General features: G+C 45.8%; 1 protein-coding gene across 3 annotated transcripts in view; it reads left to right on the forward strand.

The window, feature by feature from the left end:
* Positions 1 to 22791, forward strand: part of GHR (growth hormone receptor) — a 1187134-nt gene that overhangs the window by 1018683 nt on the left and 145660 nt on the right. For all 3 annotated transcript variants that reach the window (XM_069627210.1, XM_069627212.1, XM_069627211.1), the window contains one exon: positions 18153 to 18261. In XM_069627210.1, coding sequence (XP_069483311.1) covers positions 18153 to 18261 — 109 coding nt within the window. The remainder of the gene's footprint in view (positions 1 to 18152; positions 18262 to 22791) is intronic.

Raw genomic sequence — 22791 nt, forward strand, 5'->3', positions numbered from 1 at the left:
ACCTCACACCAACACTCCACTCACACTGACCTCACCACATTCCATGTACAGTGATTTCATCACTTCATCTAAGATATATTACAACATACGTCCGACAGCTGACTAATTAAAAGTGGTGTGAACTGACGCAACCAAAGCAGGTGGGAGGGGCCTCAATCCTGTGTTCCAGCAGCAAAGGACAAAAGTCAGCTCCCCCAACCCCCTACTCCCCAGGCAGCAGCAGTGATGACAAAAGAGAACATGGCTCTTTGAGGAAGAAGCCTTACTCGGGTCACATGTTACGTCACAAAAGCCTCTCCTCCGGCAGGTGGGCGGGGCTCCACTCCATATGGTTCAGTGTCAAAGGATCACACAGTCAGCCCTCTGGGCAGCTGCAGTGAAGGCAAAAGAGCACAAGGGAAGAAGTCTTACCTGGGTCACATGATACATCACATCACATGACCAATAAACTAACAGCTTAGAAGAGAGGCATAAGACCCATTGGGGTTCGGGGAAAATAGCATCATCTGGAAAAAGTAAGAGCGGGCGCGGGAGGTCTCCCAACAATGGGGAGTCCAGAGTCTGTACCCTGATCCATTGATCAGCATTATTAATGCAATATCCAGGCCGTGTTGGCTGTGTCTTGCTCCACCCTTTCCTTTTCATTCAGATCATGCATCTAAAAGGTTCATGAGGTTACTGGAATAGCAGGAACCAAAGGACCCTTTGTGCACGAATAAGCCAATGTTGGACAATAATATTGATGGCTGTGTGGAGCACAGAATTATGCCTTCTTGCCCAGTAATAATCTGTGTCATTGTTGGCAAAGAGTAATGAGTGGCATTCCAGGCAGTTTAGAGGCTAGGGCTTGGAGATTCTCAGGCAACATTTCACTAGCCAGTTTGCCCCAATAGTAGCTCATTGTGTTTTCAGCCCAGTCCCAACTAACTGTAAATGTTAACTATTGCTGACTACCCTAAATGCTATGCTGTTAGTGGATGCTATCTGTTCCCCCTGTAGCCATCTAATGCATTCCTGTAACCCTTGTGCTACCTTGCTTGCCGTAGCTAGATTAGTGCTCAATACATTACTGACTTGGCAAACCCCTAATCTTCAGCTTGCGTGTGGGTGGTTTCATGGATGTTTCTCTGCTAGAACATGATATTTAAACAAGTATAAAACACAAAAGTGAACCTAAATCCCAAAAAAGGATGCATCATTGCCAAGCGCTGTTGTGATGGAACTAGTGTGTGCTGTGCTTACGTTGCTATGCATTAAGGCCGCGGTGCACAACATGCATCACTTCATCACTTCGGGGCATTGATTATGGCCCTCCAAGTCACATGAGTGTTATGAAATGTTGCCTGGCCTAATGTTAGTAAGTCACTAAGGGCCTAATTCACAGAAGCGTCAAAACCCCATTGGAAAACGCTCTGTGAGTCTGTCATGGCAGGTGTGCGAAGCCTCTGTGGGCCAGTTTTTTTTTCTTTGCATCATGATACGTTCAGTTTTACTTCTATTTAAAAGCATGATTTCAATTGCACAACAGATATACATCAAACTGGTAATGTTATTAAATAGCAATGTATCACATGATACAGTAATAAAAAAGTAATAAATAAAAAGTGCACCTTAAAAGCCATGCTTTTTTTAACTCAAATGTGCACACGCACCGGCTCATTCCCATGGATAGTTTGGCCCACTGTATGGGACTTGTGTGGTACGTTCGGCCCTCCACCGAGACCAGTTGCGCACCCCTGCATTAAGGCAAGGGAAACCCCACGCAGTCTCCGAATCTCTAACAGAAACCAGCGCATTACACGGAAGCCGTTTTATTTTAGTGTCAGATGTTTAGGATGATTTGCTTATGAGCGTCTTGAACACATTCCAAGGGTGCCGTAGCGATAGCAGGACTGCTGTGTCGCTCCTACGCATGACCTCTTCTGCGGAACGGTATGTCCTCTCTGATGCAGCTCTTTCAGCCCACTGCCAATTTAGCCAATTTAGCAGCGCAGTGGCCCCCCCTTTCATTCTTTGAGCGGGCTATTCAAAAATACCCTCCGCAGAAATCAGTGAGTCAACTTGCAAGGCTAATGCTTAATGTAGAAATTATCATTTTGAATGGCCATTGCTTTCAGTTCTCGAGGCGATGTTTGAGCTGGTAAATTAAAAGGTCATGATAAATTGCTTCTCTATTGGGACTGGGAATACTGCGCTGTGCACTGCTCAGCAGATACGTAAGTGAAGGCTAGTGCAGTGGCCCTCACTGAACACAGGGCACTTGTGTAAGAAAGGGGTGTTTATTCTGATGCCTTGCATAAACAGGGTAGGGGGGCTCTGTCCAGGACGGAGGGGCAGTACTCACAGTTAAGTTCCTTGACCCCAATGCAGTTGGCTTCACTGCATATAATATGTACTGGGGGTATTACATCCCCTGCCAGCTTGAGCTCCCAGGAGGTTGCCCTCAGCCATGGTATTAAGCTGAGCTGCTGCAGGGATCTGCTATTAGAGCAGACTTCAGTGGGAGGGCTGATTTCCCTCATTCAGGAGGAGCGGCAAGGCTTGACTGTTTTCCTGGTGCCTCAATCCGACTCTGCCGTTTTTCTGCCGTGCTGCGCGCTTCCAGCGCGATGTCTCACGAGATCTCGCTGTCTCGATAAAAACCCTGGGTTTATTTCTGCTGTCACTTTTAATGAAACAACAAAATGGCTTTGTTTATTTTAAGTGTTTTTATGAAAACAATTACATGAAGATGTATACATTTTTCTGTAATATTAAAGAACACTTGCATGTCACACTTAATGCCACTCGTCTCTATGCAAATCCAAAAGGTGATGTCTGGAAGGTTTTGAATCAATCATAACCACGTGCACAGCTGTGGGCAACCCTCCAGACTGGCGTTCTTTGCCTGCCAAGCCATTACAGAAGGGGAGCGACCATATGCAAATCAGGCTGGCTTGGTCCCACCCCAAAAGGGGCAGTCCAGCCCAAACTACTAGGTCTTATTGCTTCTGCACCCTCAAGCATAATAAACGGGGCATCCAAACTGGCCTAGACATTAAAAAAAAAAAGAATAATATCCCTTTACATCTTTACAATACTGCTTGACCTTAGAGCACATCTACAAACCCAGGGACTTCATCTCTCCTGCCCTACAAAGTCTTCACTGGCTCCAGGTTGCTTCATGGATTAACATCATATCACTCTGTATCATCCACAAGGATTTCTGGGGCGGAGGACCACACTATCTGCAACTCTTTCTTACTAAATATTCCCCTCTAGACCTCTGTGCTCCTCTGGCACCAATTTCTTGTGTGTAAAGCGGTTCGCTAAAGAGAGGGTAGGTGGTCGGTAGCTTTCCTCAGCTGGCTCCCTTCTTTGGAACAGTCTCCCCCTCCCTCTTCGTCTTCAGCAGGAACTTCTTAAATTCCAGAAGAGCCCCAAGACCTTCCTCTTTATCTCTTCCTTCCCCCTTCTCTCCTCTGCTAATCTCACAGTCACTTGATTGGTGTGCAGGGCCCTTATGCATCCTCGGGGCCCTGATCTTGCACACTGTCTCATCCCGGCTGCTGTCTATCCTCAGCAATTGCCTTGGCTACCCTCTACCCTTGGGGTTTGCACTTACTTTACATTCCACTTCACCTGCTGCCCACCCACGAGTACCACGGCACCTATCCCATTCCCTCTCCCTTCTGCACTTACACGTTCTGAACACTCACAAGGCATAGTAGGTTTGTCTTCCCCTCCCCATTGTCTTTTTATGATATGATATGATATGATATGGCATTTATAATGCTCTTATACACAGTGTTTTGCGACAAGGCAAGGGAGAGGAACAGATGGAAGACAGAGACAACGATCTTACAAGGCCAGGTGACATTGAGATCGCGCGTGCTAGGGAGGGGGGAACGGGAAAAGTACGAAGCGGAAGGGTGAGGGGAAGTGCAGTACTTAGGATAACAGTAAATAAATAAAAACAATAAATAAGAACAATAAGAAGTGCGGCCAGCTGGTGGCAGGTACAAGGGCAGATGGTTTTGAACTTAATCCTCACCATGACAGGGAGCCAGTGCAGAGATTTCAGTCCTGGAGAGATCCGACCCTGGACTTGAGGTCAAGGACAAGTCTCGCAGTCCTGTTTTGAAAGAGTTGCAGAGGGCGGAGAGTAGAGGCAGGCAGATTTAGAAAGAGGCTGTTGCAGTAGTCCAGCCTAGAGAGAACCAGAGCTCTGAAGACAGTGATCTTCTGGGGGAAGGAGGGGAAAGGAAGAATACCTCTGACGAGGTGCAGCTGGTAGTGTGACTTCTTGGAGACGTCAGATATGTGAGGAGAGAAGGTAAGTGTGGAGTCGAAGATTACCCTGGGCGGCACACCACTCCTGGATAGCAAACAGACAGTCAGAGATGAGAGAAGGAGAACAGGTGGCTGAAGGGAGCCTCAAAATGAGCTGATTGTCACCCGCATAGCACTGAAAGTTGGGGCAGAGAGTGGCAATGCGGTGGGCAAGAAGTGCCAGGGATTGGTTGAGCAGCCAGGGAGAGAGGTTAGACCCCTCGGGAACACCACAGGTAGAGGTAGAGATAGAGATAGAGATAGAGATAGAGATAGAGGAAGGACCCAAGTTGGACCTGGGAGGGTCGATCAGAGAGGAAAGAAGTCAGCCAAGTCAGGGCCTGATCAGTGATACCCAGGTTGTCACACAGATGGTTGAGCAGGATGGCATGGTTGACTGTGTCAAAGGCAGAGGAGAGATCAAGTAAGATGAGGACACAGGGGGTGTTGGAGTCAAGGTTGGAGAGCAGGTCTTCATGGATGCTCAGGAGAGCAGTTTCCATTCTTCTGGCAGCTCTGAAGCCAGACTGATGGTCATGAAGACAACCAACAGATTCAGTGTGAAGAATAAGCTGGAAGATGGCCAGCTTTTCCAGGAGTTTTCCCAGGAAAGGAGTGATGGAGTTAGGGCAATAGCCGGTCAGGACGGGTCGGCAGAGGGTTTCTTAAGGGAGTGTTTCAGGGGGGAAGGGAATACTCAAGTGGCGAAGAAGTGGCTGCAGAAGTCCGCAAAAGCAGGAGGCAGGATATCAAGGATGTCCTTGATGGTTTTGGAGGAACAGGGGTGGACCTGTTTTGACAAGACTTTCATAGAACAGACTTGTCTAGAAAGGGGGACCCGAGGAAGAGCAGGGAGTAGAGCAAGGAGGAGGAGAGGAAGAAAGAAAGGTAAAACCTCCATATTCTTAGATGTTGTTATTTCTCATTATGGATTCCCACTTTGTTTGGAGGAATTGCAGCACGTAGTAATTCTGCCGTGTTGTGCCTGTGAGCAGTGTTTCCTGGACCCCCACGACAGAGGCTGCCCAGGAAATATCACCCACAGAATCCCACCAAGATGGAAGAGGGCGTAGGAAGGCACAGAAGAGGAGGCTCCATGACAGGTAAGCCATTCAGGGGGTTGCAGGAGCAGAAAAAAGGATTGGGGTGCTGTGCGGACAAGAAGTGGGTAGGCTATGAATGAGGAATTTAGGCGGCTGGTGGGTCTGGTAAAGAAGAGGGGAGAGTGCAGCAAAGGGGGGAGAGACATCGTATAGGTGGTTCTGGGGGTGAAACCCCCCATGAGGGGAGGGTTAAATGGATATTTGTGGCCCCTTTGAAGCTACGACGAGACAGCCAATAAAGTATCTTTTTTTTTAGCAACCTCAAAATGATGAGAAATACACATAAAACAAACTCTACTAGTGATAAGTCCTCCATTTTCCTAGAGGAAATACCTTTATGGGGGCATTTCCTTCACAAATTACCTATAACATCAGAATATAACGGATAAGTAAAAATGATAGTGAATTTATTACTACCATTTTTTTTATCATAACCACCATACTCAGAATAAGGCCCAAACTCTTTTGCTGCTTCCAAAATCATTTTAATTTTAATTTAATTTTAATTTTATTGTTTAAAGTGCAGACCTAGCTCAAGAGCAGCGGAGCTCTGTACAGAATGTGGGTAGCTAGAATTTGGGCTGGCATCTTTTAACAGTAGCGCAGAACTGTGAGCTCTGTGCATCAGTATGTGAATCCATTGGAATTAGTCCTTGGTTAGGTATTGTTGAAAAAGCCATGTTTTGAGAGATTTGCAAAATTGGAGAATTGTGGGGGCATTCCAGAGCTGACACCTGGATAGAGTCCCAGAGGGTGGGTGCATGAGAAGAAAGAACATTTTTCTAGTGGGTCCTCTCTTTGAGGACACGTTGTGATTGAAGCCGGTTTGTCTTTTGCTCTGCGAGGAGCGTGTGCTGCCAGATAAGTGGATCTTGGCTGCCAGGAACGCTGGTGTGCTACTCGTAACTGCTTTGTAGATGATGCATGCAGTCTTGAACAGTATCCTGGCCTGGAGAGGAAGCCAATGTAGTTTGTGTAGAATGGGGGTGATTCAGTGAAATTTCTGTGCACCCATATTAAGATGTGCTGCAGCGTGGTGGACTGCTTTTAGGGGAGCCACGTGAGCAACTGTGATCCCTTTCAGGAGAGCATTTCCCACAAGGGCCTGCACTATGGTCTGGAAGTCCTGCGTCAAGATGAAGGGTTTGATTTTTCAAAGGGTGGAGATTCGGAGCCAGGCTGCTTGGACCATTTTGGCTATGTGTTTCTGGAAGGACAGGCTGTTGTCAATGGCGAAGCTTAAGGATTTTGCTGAGTCCAAGAGTTGTGGATCAAATTCTTCTAGGCGCATATCATTGAGCCATTGTTAGACAAGTTGTTATTTAGCAGGCGGACCGATTAGGATGAATTGAGTCTTGGATGGGTTTAGTTTGAGTTAGGCAGTCGACATCCAGGACTGGATGATTTCTAGGTAATCACGGCTATGAGTGATGTCCTGCTTGCTGTCCTGTGTCTTGTGAGGTCCTGTGTGTTATTTACTTCAATGTACAACTGTGTATCGTCCGCGTATCGGTGGATGGCTATATTGGGATATTTGAGTAGAGTGTCGAGAGACTCCATGTAAAGGTTAAAAAGCAGTGGTCGCCTTGCCCCGACTCCTCTTCCTTTTTCAATCCCTCCCGGTTGTCCTGCCAGACACCTTTCTTCCCGTGGGAACGAAAGAGGCCTTGAATTGCATATAGCACACTGATTCTCCCCAAAGAAAAGGGCGGCTTAGCATACCCAGACTTCCAAGGACACTATAAATCAGCCCAGCTCAGAATACTCGTAGATCACAGTAGAGACACCAAGGACAAACAGTGGGTCCATCTAGAAAATTGATATTTTGCCCTGGTCACTCTGGGAGAGTGGCTCTGGGCTCCTAATAGATCGATCCCACGCAGAGCACTGGCCCACCCAGTCCTGGGAGTACTATCATCTATATGGAAGAAAGGGAACACGTCCCTAACAGGGATAACTACACGACCATCACCCCTGAGTTGTATCTGGGCGCCCCCATTAAGAGACCTTCTCATAGACCCCATTTGCTTCCAACCACAGTACGAGCAGGGGCTGGTTAGGGCGGGTCAGATGTGGAGGGAGGGAGTCTTCCTATCCAGAGAAGAGCTAGAACAGGCACAGCAAGGCCTCAAAATGAAGCCATCACCCTTCCTCCAACTGAAAGAGCCAAGATGAAAAGCGCAGCTGCAAAGCCCTCTAACTCCCTTTGAGAACATACTAAACACGCATCCGGGGACCAGGGGAATGATTGCAAGAATATACCGAGCCTTATTAGAGAGAGGTCATCTCTCGACACTTTGCACCCAAGCGCAGTGGGAAAGGTCACTGGGATGGGAAAACAATAGGGAAGGATGGGAGACCATTTATCGAGTAGTCTGGAAATCGTCTATAGCTGTCCAATACAAAATGCTGAACTGTAGGATTCTCACTTAATGGCACCTCACCCCCCACCGCCTAGCTAAAACGTATGCAGGAACCAGCCGTTATTGTTGGAGAGGGTGTATGCAGATCAACACATTCTGGCATCAATGGTGGGACTGCCCTCTCGCACAGATCTACTGGAAGAAGATCCTGGGTTGGATCCATGACAAAGAAGGCATCAATAGGGAACTTGCTCCTCTCCTGGTACTGTTCAGGGTAAAAAAGTTGAAGAGCTCTACTCTGTCCTCCCCAAATACAGAGAAACCTGCTTCTAGCTGGAAGAGTTTGCATAACCATAAGATGGAAGGGAGCCAACCTGCCTACCAAGAAAGACTGGCTACACAAAGCCAAAGAGATCTACAAGATGGAGAGCCTTACAGCTGAGCTCCAAGAGACCCACACACACATTGACATGCAATGGCTCCCCTTCTTAGAATAGTGGGAAGCAAACGGCACGGCCTCATAGACACTCCTCCAACTAACCCACACAAAGTCGTCAATGAATACCCACTAACACAACTGAATGGCCCAACACAGGGCACTGTCGCCAGCAGGCTCCCACACACGTTTCATTTCATGTAGCCAGGAAAAGATCAGACACTTACCAGCGACCCACAACCCTACTATTGTCAGGAAACCAGCGGTTCTTCGCAGAACCACAACAAAAGAAACGGGCCCTGAGCAAAGAGGGAGGGGGGAGAGAAGTGGAGGTGCAGGGTTTCTACTTTTCTTTTTTCCTTTTTCTTCTCTTTCTGTTCGTATTTTTCTCTTCTCTTTCCCCTCTTTACCCTTAATGTACGTTTTATAAAATGTAAAATCTGTTCTTGATCCTGTCATTAGCTCCCCTTATAAGAGGTGAAGGTTCTTTATTCACTGTTTAACCATGGATCTGAATAAAAATATATAAAAATTAAAAATAGCAGTGGTGAGAGGAGCATTATGACATCTAGTTAATCTGTTTCAATCGGACCTAATTAAAAGTTTGGCAGATTCACCAGTGGTAAGTACTTCAAACACATGTATTGTTATTGGGTCAATACGCATTGGAACTGAAGGTAAATCCCCCAGCTTTTGAGGTAATTTCCTTACCCCTTTTGGAGTCCCCAAGTAATTGTTTGGCATTAGAAAGAATAACCACTGTTGGTAATTCTGGTAATCCTGCCACTGGTAATTCATCCACTGGAGCGGCAGAAATACAACTAGCCAGGTGCTTAAGATTTCTGCTCCACTGAACACACAAAGTCGTAATTTGGCAGTGCAGTGAAACTGGCGGCAATTCTGTTACCACCACATTTTACCACGCAACCAATATGTAAGGATTAGTTTACCTCTATATACACACATGAGCCCGGCCTGGTTTTCTGACGCCTGAACTGGGCGTTTTCCTACTTGTTGGCAGGGTCGGATTGGCCCCTCGGCCTTTCGGCCTGTGGCTAGGCCGAAATCATCCCTACGGAGTGGGGGCCGGTTTGTGGCGTTGCCTGGGCCGGTTTGGAAGAAAGAAAAATGTTTAAAGAAAAATATTTTGATTTTTCTAAAAAAAAGCCTTTCATCCTTCTTAGGTCGATAAATGAGTACCAACACAGGTTGGGTGATATTGTATGCATGTTTGTTCTATAAAAAAGAGCTTAAGCGTAAGTGCTATACAATAACATATTATCATTTGGCATTGGACGTCTACTTGGATTCACAGTAATTAGGTGCCACTTCAAGTTTTGTAACGGGGTAAAAGGTCGTGTTTCATCGCTTCCCGGAATGTCACTTTGGGGTGGGGTCAATAGACATCACTTCCGGTGATGTCATCAGAGGTCAAGCGTCGTCGTGAGGCGAGGTGTGGACCACTTTGTTGAGGCAAGGGGTGGGCCACTTTTTTTTGGGTGACGGGCCTATTTCTTGTCCCAGTCCAACCCTGCAGTTGTCGGAGAAACATTAAGGCAACCACTTCATCCGACATGCACAAAAATAAATAAAAGAAAATAAATAAAATAAGATGCCCAACACCAACTCCATTCCCTAGATGTAACTAACGTGTAGTCCAATTTCAGGTTTTCTTTCTCGGAATAAAACTGACCTTTGGAAAGTTCATAGGCCCCTTTACTTTGCAGTTACCAGAAACTCCTTCTAGAGAACTAGGATTATTATATGTAGAAGCTCCCAGATATAATCCTAAAGGTTGATATTTTTCTCACGCTGCCTGCCTGCACACCTAAAGATAGAAGTTCGCCTGCATCCCCATGCACCCCTCAAAAGAGACCCTTTATAAATATGGCAGAAAGCGGGATTTTTGAACTTGTATTTCTTTCTGCACTTCTTGGAAAATGTCATTCTTTTTTTCGGTTATGTTAAATCCCCCACAGTTGGTCCATAGAGATTGCCTCAGAATAAGCAAAACAGTGGGATGCCTGATCTGCAAGCCCTCTAAGGAATCAAGGTCACTTTTCTTAAACATTGTATACATGGCCACCCTCCATGTATTTTTACTCTAGCACCTCGACCCCTCAGTCCAACTGAATGGTTGACAATATCTTGGTTATGGTGGTAGTATGTATATTTGTTTTCAGACACTTATTATTTAAATTGTACCTTATCTCAGCATGTTTGGATTTTTTTACTTTGCTGGGACGTTAAACGGTTTCTTTCTTTATTAACATTGTGTTAACTCCCAACTGCTCTGTGTAGTACATGTCTCTCTTTGCAACCCCTGCACCTATTTGTCATGGCGCAGTTTGTGTGTTTCGGAAGCTTGGGTAGAGTAGAAGTCTATCTCCTCCTTCCTAGTTATCTGGAAAATACCTCTGCCAGAAGAAGGAATCTTCTAAGCACTGGGAAGAGAATGATTTGCACTTTCATTACTTCATGATGGATAGTTCTGAGTAATCGAGCCTGAGAAAGCTTTCGTCTAGCTAACAAACATTTATAATTAATGCATACTTTCATGTACCTTTAATTTTGGTTTAAAATAATCAGAACCATCATTATTAACTATCTATCCACTTGTGTGCCAAACACTGGTGTTAATTAAGGAATCAAAAGTGAAGCCTAAAATATGGTCCATGAAGTATCCATCTAATATACTCTCTACATCAATTCAGAGGCTTGTTATCCACCATCCAAGAACCGCTGGGTCTCTCACTATTAAATATACTGGACCATCATCGGTTTATAGGTTCTGTATAGGCAAAATCTACTTTTCGACTAAAACAACAAACCTATGCAAAAGAATCCAACCTGAAACTGTTTCTACTCCACCATTCCACAGCATAATTAAACGCAACGCTCCAGTGCTTCACTTTTCAAACCTCCTCTAAACAATTACTATTAGTACCCGGTGAGGTGGGTGTGGCAGCCTTCCAGCCAATGAGGAGGCTCAAGACAGGTTCTATACCACACGGTAAAGGCCCCGCTCTGAGCCTATTCAGAGCAGAAGGCCTCTATCTTCCCTGGCAGGGAATCAGGTAAGTGCGCTCCCCCTACCCCTTCCTCCCAACCGCAACCCCTTTTCCACATCTCCAACCCCCCCTGCCCCACCCTACTTACCTTGCGCTGTCCCATCCCTCGTAGGCGCCGGGAACACTAGTGTACCTGGCACATTGCGATCCGGCAATAGCCACCATGAAAAGGGAGAAGTGACTAAAAGTAGTTCCCTTCAACCCGATCCATGGAAGCCATCTTGATTTGTAGTTTTTATGTCAAGCTGAGAAACGGCAAACACATTGTTTCTCAACTTGAGATAAAAACACTATTAGTAACCCGGTACAACGTGGCGGTGTACTAATAGTAATATAAACCCTCACAGGGGGGTTATTGCCAGTTAGGTAATGCCCTGGGGCTTACGTTAAAACCCTCACTGCGGTCTAACTTGTTACTGATCTGTCACCCGACCTGTTTGGGTTATGTTGCTTAAATATGCCTACAAACCTCGGGTTTCTCCTGTTGCACAGTACTGAAGGTATTTTACTTTGCTGTTCCAAGCAAGCACAACAAAATGGAAAACTTGGATACGGTGTCATTCTCGTCATAACGTTCATATACCACACTATTTCCTACATCTCCTCTCAACTCACTTCTCTAACTGTTGGTGTTCCATAAGGCTCTGTCTTGGGTCCGCTCCCTTTTACACTCTACACCTCTGCTCTTGGGGCACTTATCTCCTCCTTTGGGTTCTCCTACAAACACTTTGCGTACGACGACCAAATCTTCTTCTCTTACTGAACTCTCCTCTGATCTCTCTATCAAAATGTACGACTATCTCTCTTCCATTAAATATTGCATGGCTTTGCACTCTCTGATGTTAAACCCTACCAAAACAGAGGTGCTCTTCTTCCCTGCCAAAAGTTCTCTCTCAACTCTAACTCTGCCTATCCAGTTCCAACCTGACCCTCTGCCCTACTCTTCTTCAGCTATAATAAACCTCAACGTCATCTATGACCATTCTCACACCTTCTCTACTTTCATTTCCCAAACTGGAACAGCAGCTCGCCTCAGCCTCCTAAATATTAGTAAAATCAGGAACCTCCTTCCTTTCAACACTGCCAAGCATCTCTTCACGACTCTTGTCTCCTCTAAACTGGCCTACTGTGCCAGCATCCGCTTTGGTCTCCCCAACTAAGCTTTTTGTCCTCTCAACAAGATCATTAACTTCACTCCGAGTGTTCTCTTTGAACTTTCTCTCTTCGCACCTACTTCCTCATAATGTCACCAGTCTAGATGTCTGACAATGCAAAACAGGGCCAGATTTACATTTCTTCTCCTGGTTCACAAATCTATCCACAGTAAGACACCGCTGTATCTGTTCTCCTCTATCCAACTCTACAAGCCTTCTCGTAATCTCTGCTCTGCCTCCTCAACTCCCCTTCTGGCTCCTCGCCCTCCATGTGCTTCCTCTCGCATATCGCTCTTTCTCTCTTCTTGATCCACTTGCATGGAATTCTCTTCCTGAAGACACCCGAGAAACAGTCCACACAGATTTGGTCAAAACCAAACTAAAAGCCTACCTACTAACCTCTGAGTTACCCTCTTAACCTACCTCTCATCTGTCTGCTAGCCGACATTTTTCCCTCGCCTCTAACTTGCCTCTGTCCCTCACCTCCTCTGCTTCAACTGTAGCACTTCACCCATCATGGTCACATCCCAAGCACAGCTGCCCGTACCGCCTACCTGCACTTAAAAATGTCCAATGTTGGTTGTCCTTAATCTATGTATGTCCATTTATGTATTGTCCCCAGTAACGGTTCCATTTACTCCCCTCCACAACCCGGTCAGAATGTGCATCAAGCTCATCCCATTGTAAGACACACAATGCTTCCCATCAAATCTGATTTCTTATAAGCTCCTCCTGTATATAACTATAAATAAATAAATACATCTTAGAATCCAGCCACTCACCTTAGGTCCTCATCAATTCACAGCCATCTCACTGATGACACCGCTTGCACTACCCGTTCAATACATCCCTCGCCAGCTACTTCCACCTCAGATATGTGTACCCCTGCACCTCTCACGCTGCACACACTAGACATCTCTATTGCACATCATCTTTTCCACTCTGTCAAATGGTATAAGTAAATACAATCTATCCAGACACAGTTTGAAATCTTTTTGCCTCCAAGTGACATCAATAGGTTCATTAGAAAGAGTGCCTATGATAAGGGGGTCAGAATTAGTATACCGTGTTTTTGACACAGTGATCGTATGAGAATCATTTAGGTATTTTTGGGATCCTAACAGATATTGTTAGCCACCGAGAATTTGTTGATTTGTAAAGACAAAGATTTGTAGCGCATATTGTGCTTTATCAGAGACTGGGCCTCATTATGAGTTTGCAAGTCTGCAAACAAGGCTGCCGGTAAGCTCATCGGCACCCTTGTTTCCGTACCGGCAAACTACGTGTCTGCCGGCCATGGCCACTGTCCCCGACAGGTCTCACTCTGCCGGGCGCAGCGGCCACAGTCGGCAGACTGGTCACAGAAGCACTGGCACCGTTAGCAACAATGCCGGTGCTTCCGTGTCCGCACTCCCATATAGTCAGGGACTTCCAATTTTCCGGCACCTGACTTCCTGGGCCGCCGGACTTGTAATGAGCCGGTGGCACCGGGAAGTTGGGCACGGTTAAATATTACGAGTCCGGCGGCAACCCGTCTGTAGCCCCGGCAGGGTTGCCTCTGGAACCGTAATGAATTCTACTTATGCTTAAACTTCAATAGTGTGAGCAATTAAGCATATATTGAGAAATCACATTTTTTCACTAGATATATAATGCCTTTCGTTAGGACGCCAAAATCGTTGAATCCTGAACAACAACCCTTTTTTGTGTACTTTGTGGAGAAATGCAATGTGACATGACCCTGGACCAATTGGTACAGGTACCGTTGTATCAATGCTGCCTTCAGAGATCAAGCGTAATTGGCACTTTGGCATTTGAACTGTGTTACAGAGTTCAAGAGTTACCCTAACTCAGAGGAGAATGAGGAATATGAAAGCGCTTAAATAGATCTGGCATTCAGGCTTGGAGTGGCTGGGCCGAAAACACCCCTGGGGAGTGGGAGCTGGTTTCTGGCAACGCCTGAGCCGGTTTGTAAAAAAAAAAAATGAAAAGAAAATTGTTTTTTTCACTTTTTTTTTTCTTTTCCAAAAAGCCTTTCATCCTTCTTAGGATGATAAATGAGCACCAACACAGGTTGGGTGATATTTTATGCATATTTGTTCTATAAAAAAAGAGCTTAAGCGTAAGTACTATACAATAACATGTTATCATTTGGCCTTGGACGTATACTTGGATTCACAGTAATTTGACAACATGGATCTATACACACAGATATTAATGATACATATGGTGATCCATTCTTGTATGAAATGTATATCACATTAGTGAAATCATAAGCATATTTTTTGTAGTTTACATTGATGCATTTGATGCCACTTCCTGTTTTGTCAAGGGGTGAAAGGTCGTGTTTCATCACTTCCTGGGATGTCATTTTGGAGTGGGGTCAAATGACATCACTTCCGGTGATGTCATCAGAGGTCAAGGGTCGTAAGGAAAGGGGTGGGCCACTTTTTTGAGGCGAGGGGTGGGCCACTTTTGTTTGGGTCGCCGGGCCTATTTCTTGTCCCAGTCCGACCCTGCTGGCATGCAGGGAAATCTTTGACTCATTTCACACTTGCACTATAACCTGGAGAATACACTGAGCACTTTAATTATTGTGCTGAATCATTGTACACCTATTGGCAAGGTACTTCTTGTTCCCAAATGCAAATCCTGTAACGTCTCTTCAGCTGTCTGCCTGTGGAAGGTGTCACAACTCTGCAGCCATGTGGTCCCTCACCAACTCGAATAAGCGGCAAGGTCCGTGCAAAGCCTTCATAAGTAGCTTGCATGCCGAATTAGTCCACAGTAGATTGGGAATTACTTGGCATTAACTTCTGTCCATAGACCTTTTAAATTGTTCACATGTGAAGTCAGGGGTTTAGCTTGTTTAAATCCCATTTTGAAAGCTTTGGAAAAACATTCCATCTCCTCATACCGGTGCCTTTATCCACAAATGAACCGCACTCGGTTGTTAAGTTCGGTTATCAAGCGCGCGTACAACCTGTTCAGGGAACCGGAGTCACGCAGCGCCTTTCATGTGTTGTTGACAGCAGGTTTTCGGCAGGAGGTGACAGGCTCTCATGAGAGTTTCTTAAATATTTGCCTGGTGACAAGCTTGCTCTCTGTGTGCTGTCTTCTGGCTTGGAGGAGGCTCATGAAAATGTGCCCAGAGCAGATCGAATGTGTAATCATTCTTTAGCACCCTTTATAGAACTGTGGGTGTTGCTTGGACAATTAGGAATGTTACATTCCAGTCATTAATCTATGATAATGTTCGGAATATTGCCCAGGGCAGCACGTGCGGGCAGTGCTGCCTCCAGTGACGTTCTTCTCTCAGGGTCCAAGCTTCTGCATGGCCCACCTTCCCGTCCCTGCACTGTGTTGCCTTGCCAGCGCAGCACCTGTTTCCGTGATGGACTCTGCCTCTTTGGGTGGAGGATGCCCACATTATTAGCCTCCTCGCCAGACTGCAGAAGCACACGGATGGCATATTTTTCAGGATTTGCCTGACCTACAGTCGGAATAGCAATGCATGTGCGATGGCCTTAGCGCAAATATGCTGCCTATTGTATCATGAAAAACAACAGTTGACATTCCTCATGACCAATGTAAATAAAATGAACTTGCAGGGATCCTTCAAATTACCTGGTCCATATTTAGAAAACACAATTAAACATTAGCCTTCTGGACTGGGATGGGGGGCTTGGGAGGTGCTGAATATTGTCAGTAGTCAGACATTGGTAGGTAAGTCCTTATCACGCTGAAGCGACAAACTCAAAACTTAGAATTGCTCATTTCTAGCTTCAAAAGTCCTGTGCTATCACTTCCAGTGATTTCATCGGCCTTTCAATGGGAATGTGATGTCACTTCCTCTATGCTAGGCGTTGTCGAAATGATGTAGAATAGAGGATGCAAGTATTTTTAATGTGGGCCATTATGTGTCGCTGCGACACCTATACGCTGAAACTATTGCATTAGAGTAAACCAAGCAACATCTATAAGGTGTTGCTTGGTTATTTGCTCACCCATTGACTTCCCATGGCCATGCTTATCCTTATGGCCATTCCCACCCAGTCCTTGCCCTACCCCGCCCAAAACACCTGTTTATTGGTATTCTTTGAGTTCGCTTTAATCTATCCCTACCATCAAACTTTTCACTCAAAGTGCCTGCCAGTGTTTTTTTAGAGCAGTCTTCTGATAGTTAATGACTTCATTGGTGTTGTAAACCCGCTACTGGTGTGATAAAGATGTCTTAAATGTCTTCCTTCTGCCACTCGATTTATAAGCACTAAGCATGTCCTCAAAATCCTGTTAAAGGCACACATTGACAAAGCCCACAGTAGTAGGCATTTGCCAGGCACTGCTATGAGATGCCCAGGTACTCACACCATTTTGCACCTGCTACTATCAAAGCACAGTTAATACCCCTACAGCTGTGCCTGGCAAGTGCCCATCCAATGCTACACAAAAACCCAAACTGTTGGCATTGCCAATGCTTGTTATACATTTCACTCTACTTCCTGTGTTGGGTTTCGGGACCTTAGCTACATAGCAAAATGAATGTTATCTGTGGAAGAAGAGCACCAGGAAATTAAGTAGTTAGCCATCATAGTTACTTAAGCCTAACAAACCTGTATTTTGTCTCCAGCAACCATTTTATCTGCATTGTCCTTAAATGTTTTGTCATCAGCAAGGTATAAGAGAATAGCGAAAAATATTAAACAACTACCTTTTAGAACTTCTGGGGGCATTCAAATAGTTTAACTCCAGAGTTGCCAATGATAATTCCTGATAATTCCTCACAAAGGCATGTGGATTTAGCAAGGATGGCCTGACAGTGCAGATATGTGGGTGCGATTTCTCGCCGTCGCCAAAACCAGTACAAAAGGGACCCTGCAATAACTCAGACAGAAAAGAGCCAAGTTAACATTACTTTATTAATGCACAAGCATTCGCGAATGGGCAGCAAGTTCAAACGTCTAAGGGACCCTGCAATAACTCAGACAGAAAAGAGCCAAGTTAACATTACTTTATTAATGCACAAGCATTCGCGAATGGGCAGCAAGTTCAAACGTCTCGCAAAGCAAGTCGTCAAAGTGCCGCCCTTTGCCCTGCACATCGTGGTCCTTTTATACCCATCTGTTTTACATTGTCATACATTGCTGCACATAGATTATGTCCACCACAAGGCGGTTCCTCCCAGTCATGACTTTGCATCAACGGTCAACAGTTCAACATCTGCTATTGTGGTTTCCTGTTATCTGTTATTCGCTCTCTCTCGTGCCCTTCTGTGTCCTTATCTCTGTGCACGAGGCTGTGCTTACTCATTCCTTCCCCACCCGTAATCTGCAGATAGTTTTAGCAGGCTCAACATGCTTCGACATACAGTGACCAAACACAATTCTTCTGTTAAAACAAGTTCTTGCCAGGTCAGCAGGTCTCTTTCTAGTTTGCAATTGCTATTCATATATGGCCATTAAACGCCACCGTATAAAAGAGAAGGCCTCTTCTTTTAGCAAAAAGTACATTCTTTTAACGCATATGATGATTAGTACAAACTCCAAGTGTGAGCACAACATTACATATGTATGCGTACCTTCAGATATCAAAAGTGAAGTTCAACATTGCATCACAATTACCATGCTGAAAAACCATGTTCATTTTGACTTGTGGTCATGTTTACAGTGATCTAACAGGGTCCTGTTTATATTTTGTGTTTCCTCCATTTGCAGCCAACCCTCAACTCAAGTGCAGATCCCCGGAACAAGAAACACTTACTTGTTATTGGGACTCTGAGTTTTACAAGTCTTCACAGCATATCAGATTGATGTATGCGTCAAGGTACTGTCAAACTTTATGCACATGAGCTCACATTTTATTTCATATTTTCTTTAGCATTAAACATTTGCAAACAACACTAGCCATTGGTTAGTGATAGTTGTCTCTTGGCGAGTAAGACATTGTGTGCTCTGTGTATGTGTAGAATTAAGGGGGGGAGGCGTCACTTCTTATGGCTAGCTAGTAGCTTACAATTAAACATTTTTACCCATGGCTTTCTTTATGAAAATGAGATGTTAGATTCCCTTTAAGATATACCAGATACCATTGAAGACATACGTTAGTCGGTTGCTCATCCCTCCTGTATCAGGACAGTTATCACCATTGTGTTATTGGAGCACCCGCAAGGGAACATAACCCTGCACCTGTACAGCCCGGTCAAGACATTAACGCCCGGCCTCGGGTCCAGTCGGGATGGGTCCAATGCAGAAAGTGCGTCTGCCAGGTAGCCCGGGAGGTGAAGAGTTGCAGATGATCCGCCCCACAGCCCAGATGAGGATTATGCATCCTCCCCTCCTGTGAGTCCCTGACCTGAAGCAGAGGGGATGGGGCCGCAAGGAGCGTGATGTACCATGGATGCGGCAGTGATAACATCAGTGTCCCCTTGGCAACAGGGACACTGGCCAATAGCACACTGGGTGCAGTGGTGAGCTGGGCAGGCCACCAGGCTACTTGACTGTCCAGAAGTTAGACAAGTGGCAGAGAATCAGTACCAAACACAGGGGGTGGCACCCAAGGCAAAGGGGCCACCCCAAACCAAAATGCAGGCTGCGGGCTACAATGGTGAAGGGGGTAGAACTGGGGCCACCCAGTGACCCAAGGCAAAGGGGCCACCCCAAACCAAGATGCAGGCTGCGGGCTACACTGGTGAAGGGGGTAGAACTGGGGCCACCCAGTGACCCAAGGCAAAGGGGCCACCCCAAACCAAGATGCAGGCTGCGGGCTACAATGGTGAAGGGGGTAGAACTGGGGCCACCCAGTGACCCAAGGCAAAGGGGCCACCCCAAACCAAGATGCAGGCTGTGGGCTACAATGGTGAAGGGGGTAGAACTGGGGCCACCCAGTGACCCAAGGCAAAGGGGCCACCCCAAACCAAGATGCAGGCTGTGGGCTACAATGGTGAAGGGGGTAGAACTGGGGCCACCCAGTGACCCAAGGCAAAGGGGCCACCCCAAACCAAGATGCAGGCTGCGGGCTACAATGGTGAAGGGGGTAGAACTGGGGCCACCCAGTGACCCAAGGCAAAGGGGCCACCCCAAACCAAGATGCAGGCTGCGGGCTACAATGGTGAAGGGGGTAGAACTGGGGCCACCAAGTGACATTTCTGAGTTTTGCCACTCTGTGAGTTCCGGTGGCTCCATGTGGTGGATGGGGCCACCTAGAAGAAATAAGCTGTGGGGGCCAGGCCCACATTCTATCAGGGAAAGACTCCCCCAGCCTCCACTAAAGAGGCAGACCCAGGAAGTTATTGTGAAAAGGGGTGGCTGACTGCAGCAATGACCCCTGTGTACAAAGAAATGGTTCATAAGATCTATATATTGTCTGTGTTTGTATATATTTAGGTATACATATTTATGTGTATAGTAAATGTTGTATCAAAATGTTATGTTGGGGAAATGGTATGTAGACATTTTTAAATAGGTGTAGGATTTTAAGATTAAGTGAAAGGCATTCAATGGGATGTACCCTGGGGTGAGGAAAGCAGGAAAGTGATGGCATGCCTGAGGCAGCCTCGGGGGGTGAACCAACAATGGGCGCCATCCTCTGGTCTCATGCATCAGTGGGTGGTACCAGGTATTAGGCAGAAGGTCTGTTGCATGAGTCCCAACCCATATGGCCTTACTGTGACTCCTCCAATGAAGGCTTGGCTGACAGAGCAGATACCTTCTTAAGGAAGGAAATCATTGGAGGGGAATTTTAGAAAAGGAATTAGAAATAAGAGAATAGAGATGCCTAATAAAAGATTACATTATTTTTATTTTTAAAAAAAGAAGAGTCCCTGGTGGATTCCTACAAAATCCACCTTGGTTTCTGAGTCTCATTTAAGTAAGGTAAGAACTCAGGCCATAGCCCATCTCTTGTTAACAATTTTATTTTACAGGTGCAGCGCCCATCTCTAGGTGAGTAGTAGTGATGGGTAGGGGTTGTGGCTGTCATGGGGACTGCCCTGGTCTGGGGTGAGTGAGGCAGACACTGTTGCTTGAACCAGGGCCACAAATCAGGGGCTACATGAATGTCCCTTTCCAAAAGACATGGACCAGAAATAAGTAAAACTCCTGTGCAAATTGAATTCAAAGAGAAAGCAAGGTACCGTCCCACCAGGAAGGTCTTGGGAGGAAGGGTATAAGAAGAGCAAGACAATTTGAGGGTTTTGATTCATCTGGAGCTGTTATAGAAAGCATTGAACTGCTGTACTTTGAGACTGATGAAATCCCCAATTCCAAGTACCGGCCTCTGAGAATCCTGAGAAGACCTCCTAAAACCTTGGAGAAGATTTAGAAAGCACTTACATTTTGGGAGGTTTACTGAGAAGTCTGAAAGATTGCAAAGAACAGAGAGGGGCATTGATACATTTTAGGTAGTGCCAAGAGCCTGAGAATGTGTGGTATGGTAGTGTGTGCTAACGTGTCGGGGTTCGAGAAGAAGAACGTAGGAGGAACAAGGATAGCAGTTGGAGAAGCGAGAGGGAGGAAGATGATGGGAGAGTTCCACGTACCAACATATACTCAATGAAAACAATGAATCTGTAGTTACCTGTGTCACTCTCCGATTCCCCACGCACTACAAATTTGGCAACGAGCGATGAAATCACGTGAGGAGGAGCTCTGCCCGAGTACTAGCGCTGACATGAGGAACAGGAAACAGTGCAGGAAGTTATAGAGACACCAGTTCCAGGAGGATATTGGACAGAAGCTTTGAAAAAAGACAAGAGAATTGTTGCACGCATAAAGAATTTGACCGTTGGGACACTGAATAAGAAGATACTTAAAGAGAACAACATGCAGATTCTGTGGATCATAAAAGATGAACTGTATGTTCAGGACATTGTACTTAGAAGAGGTGACAACATTGTGCCCCCTGAAGGCATAAGAAAACATCTGATTGAAATAGGACATGAAGGACATCAATGGATAGTAGAGACAAAGTGGAGGATAACGAACCATTATTGGGGGCCTCAATGTAATGTCCCGATAGAGAGGACCGTGAGGAACAGTATTCTTTTTGAAAATAGTGACAAAGTGTGTGTGAGTGTGAAACGGCCGATGAATGGGACAGACATCCCAGGGAAACCATGGGAGAAATTAGGTGTCGATGTGGTTGGCCCGATATGGAGTGATGGGGTCCAGATGTATTCTTTAGTAGTAATAGATCTTTGTACTGGGTGGGCGGAAGTTCTGATGACACCACATGTGAATGATAAGAGTGATGGCATTTTCAGATTTGTGTGATAGTGAGGAATATCCCAATGTAATTTTTGACAGACAATGGGTCGCAATTCACATCATGGTAGATGGGAATGCATTTCAGAGAACATGCCATTGTGCAAACACACGAGTGCCATATATCACCCACAAACAAATGGAGCAGTAGAACATTTCAACCGGGTGATCAAGGAATCAATAAGGTGGGCATGGCCGAATGGGAAACATTGGAAGAATGCAGTTAAAGAGACAGTATTGGCTCACAGGTTTACGCCACACAGCATTACTGGTATCTCGCCTTTTGAATTCAGCAGTGACCGAAAGGCAAACGGAAGGCTATTTCCAGGTTGATTGGGGAGGTTTGATACAACTGGCATCGGGTTGGATGACGCAGAAGGGAAGATAAGGGAGAAACAGAGAATGAACAAAGTGTTGCATGACAGGTCGGGTGTGAAAGATGGTACACTTTCCCGAATTGGAGATTGGGTCAGGATTAAGTTGCCTGTAACACTCATGAGAGTAGGGTGTAAATGGTCAAGACCTATCAAGGTTAAGGATGTTTTAGGAAATGCCATCAAGACTGATGATGGTAGAGTTTGGAACACTGCGAGGGTGATGACTGTAAAAACGGGCGCTGACTGTAAGAGTGGAAGGACCCAAGTGGAAGGAGGTGATTTTTCCTTGCAATGCAATTCAAATGTGGAATTGACAGGAATATTGCGAAGCAGAAGAAGATACCAGAGATATCGGGCTGATTACACACAGCAATAGGAAGGAGGATCTTGGTGAAGAAAGGAGGGTGTGTGGTATCGTGGTGTGTGGTGACGTGTCAGGGGCATCGAGAGGAGAACGTAGGATGAGCAAGGCTGGCGGTTGGAGAAGCGAGAGGGAGGAAGATGACAGGAGAGCTCCTCACACCGACATATACTCAATAAATTGATCTGTAATTTCCTTTTTCGCTCTCTGTTTCTCCGCACACTACAGAATTGTTATTCAAAGTCTAAAAGATGCCTAAATACTGAGAGAGGCATTCACACATTTTAAAAAGTGCCCAGATGCCTGAGAGGGTCACTGAGGAGCCTGACAGGGTTTAGAGCCTGTATGGGACATT

Source organism: Ambystoma mexicanum, chromosome 6p (genome assembly GCF_040938575.1).
Source record: "Ambystoma mexicanum isolate Mex_15411 chromosome 6p, UKY_AmexF1_1, whole genome shotgun sequence".
Lineage (NCBI taxonomy): Eukaryota > Metazoa > Chordata > Amphibia > Caudata > Ambystomatidae > Ambystoma > Ambystoma mexicanum.